The sequence below is a fragment of the Oculina patagonica genome, chromosome 12 (genome assembly GCF_052425735.1).
Source record: "Oculina patagonica isolate OP01 chromosome 12, crgOcupat, whole genome shotgun sequence".
Lineage (NCBI taxonomy): Eukaryota > Metazoa > Cnidaria > Anthozoa > Scleractinia > Oculinidae > Oculina > Oculina patagonica.
Genome location: NC_135769.1, coordinates 14,378,646 through 14,384,645, shown reverse-complemented (window position 1 = coordinate 14,384,645; position 6,000 = coordinate 14,378,646). Strand labels below are relative to the sequence as shown.

Here is a 6,000-nt window from a genome sequence, read left to right as displayed (position 1 = left end):
AACGCCTTTGTGAACAGTTTGGCATGATTTTGCTAGAGGCCCCTTATTTGGTGTGCCTTGCATACAAGGCCATACCATGCTTGCCAAATGAAAGGCCTCTAGCAAAATCATGCCAAACCGTTCACAAAGGCCTTTGTTCGACTTTTTCCCAGGGGGAAAACCGTTTTAGCGTTCCCAACGCGCTTGCGCAGAAAAACCTACACCTTTGACTTTGACCTGGGCTATACAAGGCATGTTCACAAAGACCTTTGTTTGATTTTTTTCCCAGAGAAAAAACGGTTTGCACGTGCCTACGTAGAAAAACCTACACCTTGGACTTTGAGTTGGGCCATACAAGGCTCACAAAGTAACTTTAGCACATCATTCAAATGTAGAAATGATAAGGCAGTGGTTTTGTTCAGCAAACCAATCAAGTCTAAAAGTCAATAATAAATGAATGGCATTCTTCTATTACTGATGACTCAGTCATTACACTTTTGTACATTAGGCCATTGAATTTAGCTCAGTTACGATGACAAAATCAAAGGAAGAAACCCAAACAAAAAGGACATTTTGATGTCAACTGCAATTGACCACGCAACCAGAGAGATGATCCAAGACTTGGAGTTGAAACACATCTATTACAGTCCTGGCAACGTCTGTGGGTTAGTGTAGCACAAACAGCAAATGTAACAAAACATCGCGGCCATTTGTGCCCGTTAAGGCATGTTCCATAATTCAGGCTTTCCACAGCAATAGCAGCCTTGCATATTGGGCATCTCTCTCTAACCGGCAAGGTCACCAGTCTTGCATTGCATTCACCCTCCAAAACAGAAATGTTAACGGCAACAGAGGTCTGATTTTCGTTCAAAAGTTCTGTGATAGTCTCATTATTACCCTGTAAGTTGACAGAATTGCTGTCAATTGAAGCTTTGGTTTGGGGCAAAACACTCTTCATGGAAGTTGGCTTGACATTTGGCTGGCTTTCTTTACAAAGTGACATAACCTTGTTTAAACCTTCCGTATCAAGACAGGCTTGATACACTTTAGTGACAAGAGCAAGAGCAGCAGAGTCACTACCATTCATCAATAACCAGTCAGACATTATAAGTGCTGACACTGAGTCTAAAGAAACGAAACAACAGTTTTAACTAAGTTACGTCATATTCCCTCTTGCAGTGCGTTTATCCTACCAAGAAAGGATGAAGTACTTCATCCTTTCTTGTCCTACTAAGTACAAAGGGTTGAGAATATTTGCGGAAAGACAACCAACTCAATACATTGGGGTGGGACAACAGAAGAGTGAAACTCTTCCCGTCAGTAGCTACATTGCAGCATTGCTTTACTGTTCCATTACGACCTTCTTCAAAGAAAAAGCGGTAAATTCCCCACATTTATAATTTATTACAAGCATAGGGTTCACATGTCAAATGTGTCACTTGGTTGGTTTTACACAAATGACTAGTTTTAATTTACCTTATTGTTATTTATTTTCGCGAAAATGGAACGGGAATATTTCTCGAGACTTAATTTTGAATTCGCGATTTGGCCAAAAATAAGTAATTACTTACTAGTGGTACCTATCGGTAGAAATGCCAACGAGTACAACGGGAGAGAAGAAGGGAGGATAATTGTAATTGTTTGGCTGAAAGTACGCTTTATGATTTTGGTCTGATCAATAAACATTGGGTGTTTTCTTTAAAAATCTTGAATTTTTATGGAATAAAATGCGATTTTGTGAAGGCTAAATGAGGAAAAAGTTCTAAAATAATACCAAAGTAGTGAAGATTTAGTGAGAAATCTTTTAGCCTTATGCTTTTTGAGAGTTTCAAGCCATTGTTGTTCGATGCCGCTATTTTGGAAAGGTTTCTGCTGTTTTAAAGTCCTAAAGGTCTTAATCAAAGTTACTATGACCCACTGAACTCGAAAAATAAATTACGAAACAAAAAGCAAACAGACAGACACTCCAGTAAAAAAATGAAGTATAGGGCATTTATTTTATAAATTTGAGAAACGAAAAAAACTCTAAATAGCTCTCTTCTGATCGATAAAATCCACGACACCAAATTCGTTTCCCTGTTGTTTTCATAGCCTGACCTAACTTAATTACGCATGCAAATTTGTATGACTTTGAAATTTTCGAAACTTTGAAATTTAGAAGCTTTGTAATGCATTTTTTGCCTTTATCTTAAATGAAATTAAATTCTAAACAAAGTTTGATTCAATTTTTTTTCGTATTTCAATATCTAGTTCGGGAATTTTGGCTTTTTGAAGCGAACAGATTTGAAACGTCTTTGCTATCTGAGAGGCATCTACATGTATATCTTGTCTGGGAATTTTAGTTGCCAATATTTTGCATCATGCACGTGCTAAACAAATTAGTAGTGCGCTGATTGGCCAAACTACAACAAAGTGTGCACGTGCTGAACAGATTCTTCTGAATGGATTGGCTACAAACATCGGAAATTGTGTTTTCGACAACTTCCGCCTACATCCTAATATGGTCAAAAAAATATCACTGACGGAACCGGATTACACGAAAATTGAGCTGAAAGATTCTGAGATTTTTTCTGCATAGCCTCTAACTACGCACGGCTCTATATCCTGCCGCCAAGACAGGCTCGCGTTTTAGCTCGCCTGTCTGGTTGGCAATCAGTAAGTAAGTGTCCGCTATTCGAATGTCTGAAGCCACACAAATACAGAAAAAGCAAGGTAAACATGTGCACGTTTACACCTGATTAAAAAATTGTTGACCCATGGAAAGCATAACGATGCGACCAAAATGTTTACTGGGAAATCGGAAAAAGTAATCTTTGTCTTTGACAGAATGAACAACAATAAGACAGGTTGTAGAAATCTTGCTCTTAAGGCTCTCAAAGAAGAAAGTATCTTGATTTTCGAAAGAAGAAATATTACTAAGCTTCTGTCTCCCAGAAGACCATTGGATAATTGCCAACGCCGGCCAAGAGGCGAGGCTGTCGAGGCGGCAGAATCATAGAGCCTTGTGCGTATGAGTGTATAGGCAGAGAAAATCTTACTGGTAAGTTCTGCGTAAGGGTTGTATTGTTCTTCCCAACTGGTTCCCAGTCTCTCACTCCTCGGCTAGAGAGCAAATGACCAAAATGGCATCCACGCGGCTCGCTGTTAAAATTTTCAATGTGGTCATTCATCCCTTTACTGATAAATACACTTTTAGGGAATTATAAATCGAAAGAGAATACCCTACAGAATATTTGACCGTCGAAAAAATGAACATCAAGGTCTTCAAAGCGATGAAATAATCTTTCGACTTTGGAGTCCTTTGATTTACGATCGAAGAGAGACATGAAATCAAAAGCGGAATGTTTACTTCAAATAGAGTTTTCTTGACTTATGAGAATGCTAAAGTCGGGTAAATGCTTCCTTTTAGTGTTGATTGTGTTTATAGTAATTGTCTGACCGATGATTTATTCCAAATCAAATACCGTTTATATTTTATTTGGCACGCATTTTCGCTCCGCGTAGGAATAACATCAATACAAAGCTACGCTCACTAAAATTACTGCATGTCATACACACAAGAAAGTCAAAAGTTTTTTGCTTCTAACGGCAAATGTAATGTTAACTTGAATAAAAATTTTGTCTCCAATAATCCTTGACCGTTCAAGTTTTGTTTTCTGTTCAAATTTTTCAAGTTTTGCGTAACTGAACATGACACTTCGCATGCGAGACTGAAATCTGACCAGTGCATTACTGTCTCTGATTACTGAAAATTATTTTTAAAAAAGCATCTTAGCAGTTTTGATTTTGGGATTTGATTTATAAGAAGTTCTTGAAATGCAACTATCCCTATTGTGGACGGAAACATTTTAACCATCGCGTGTTGTATTTAACAAACAGTGATTAAACCTCATTTAATAGTTAATTATTGCCTACATTTTGTGACATTTTAACGTTGAAAAGAATTTAAAGATTTGTCAAGAGTTATCAATCTGTCAAACCCATAGCCTGCGTAGCAGACATCTGTGTACGTTTTTTAGTGTTTAAAAGAGTGCGCAATCGCGAGAATATGCGCGCTGGAAACTACGGCGCCTGCTACGCAGGCTATCAAGCCTGTGTCATTTATGAACACCAGAGAAATAGCACTTTTTTCGCATATTACCTAAAATACATTTTACCATATTTTGGTCATTTCAAATAAAGTTCTATCAAAAACCATTCAATATCTGTTCTTATGAACAAACATGAGTATTTCGCTCGTTGGCACTTACCGATAGGTACAACTAGTAATTATTGTTTATGGTTTACACTTTTCACATAGTCTAAGTTTCTTCAAGTAGGTGTAAACTACTCTTACCTGAATAATTGACAGTTCCTGCTTCTCTTCCTTCCAACCAGCTGAACAATTTCACAGAAACCAAACGTTTGCACATGCAGTCAACTGTGCATTCAAGCTGAGCTGACAAGTCATTTAGCAGTGACTTGTTACCACCAAGCTCGCATTCCTGCTGCCGTGTGATAACCATCATAGCAGAAAACACGTGATGTCTGATGACTAACTCAGCAAATGAACATGACTCCAAAGCATCTGTTGCTGACGGAGCCAGTTGAAGCTGCTCTACTGCCGGAAGGTGTTTGCTGTAATAAATGAGGTGTTGAAAAGCTTTACATACATCCCACCTTCTTTCCAGTTGAACATCTTTACAGTTCAGTAGACGAGCAACTGATGATGGTCCCCATGCAATGTTAACAAAACGAATCTGAAATAATAAATACTACAAATGTTTGGACGCTTTGAGTACTACAGATAACCGTTAACACTCTACATTAGCCCACTTAGTTCCTGTAATATACACTAAACTATTGAATGTTTCCTGAAAACTCTGCCAGAATCTCATTTGGCTGCAACAATCAGGACAGCCAAAGGAATGACAGGAAACTAAAATCTATTTTTTATTCTTGGCATATAAATCCAAGAGAAAAAGGAAATAAAATCATTTATGACTAACTGTATCAGTTTTTCACACAGTACTTCCACATGGCAGCCATTTGTTCAAACTGACTTTCTATTAAATTGGGTCTGGCAAAGAATAGGACCAAAAGTAGCAAAACAAGGGAAAAGTGCATTGGTTGAAACAACATACATGAATTTGATGAGATTCCAGAGACTGCTGTGTGTAGTTTGAAGAAGAGAGAAAAAGGGCAAGAAAGAGAGCATTAGCAGACACTCCAATGCCACTGCACACGAAGCCTTTTTTTACATCATAATTAACAGAAGTTGCTGCTCTTTCATCTGCAAACAAACAAAAAAAACCAACTTATCTTTTACGATAAAACATAACAAGAAAAAAAAAATTTAGTAAAATAAAATGAAATACAGCTGACAAACATTCCCCATCCTTCTGCAGGTACAGTAAACACCCGCGTATAAGAACCTAGTGATTTAAGAACCTACAGGCTGAAATTGGGCATTTTAATACCCAAATATATAAGGACGAACATATTTAGGAAAATGTTCGCCCTTATATATTTGGGTATTAAAATGCCCAATTATATAAGGACGAACATATTTAGCTGGCAAAGAACAATAGGTTCTTATACAAAAAAACACTTTTTTTTTTGTAGCCAAAATACTGGATTTTAATTGATAGAAATTGTGAAATTTCTGAGAAACACCATGAAAATTATTTGTTTAAATTATTTGTATAGAATACTGTATAAAATTATACTGGTGTAGCCTTGGGACTTGAATCTGTAGAGTGCCCTGCTGACTTTTGCCCATGTCAAATACACATTACTGCTTGTCTTTTTCATTCCAACTGTAACAGAATTATTGTTTAAAAAATAAGGCTTGGCTTTTTTTGCGGTTTAAAATACAAATGTTCAACCATTATGACATACTAGTACTACAGTAGCTCTTTGAATGGTATCACTATGACAACTCCTACAAATAAGAACCTACTAAGAACCTAATCAGCCTGAGTTCGGAAAACCTACCCCAAAATATAAGAACCCATTCAGCCTGAACCCTAGACTTTCAAT

The 6,000-nt window shown here is 37.2% G+C and overlaps 1 protein-coding gene across 3 annotated transcripts in view; it reads right to left on the bottom strand.

Moving 5' to 3' along the window:
• Positions 1 to 429: 429 nt before the first annotated feature.
• Positions 430 to 6,000, bottom strand: part of LOC144632682 (general transcription factor 3C polypeptide 4-like) — a 40,581-nt gene continuing 35,010 nt past the window's right edge. For all 3 annotated transcript variants that reach the window (XM_078491378.1, XM_078491379.1, XM_078491380.1), the window contains 3 exons: positions 5,103 to 5,251; positions 4,316 to 4,718; positions 430 to 1,104 (listed from right to left, as the gene is read on the bottom strand). In XM_078491378.1, coding sequence (XP_078347504.1) covers positions 521 to 1,104; positions 4,316 to 4,718; positions 5,103 to 5,251 — 1,136 coding nt within the window. In that variant the 3' untranslated portion in view covers positions 430 to 520. The remainder of the gene's footprint in view (positions 1,105 to 4,315; positions 4,719 to 5,102; positions 5,252 to 6,000) is intronic.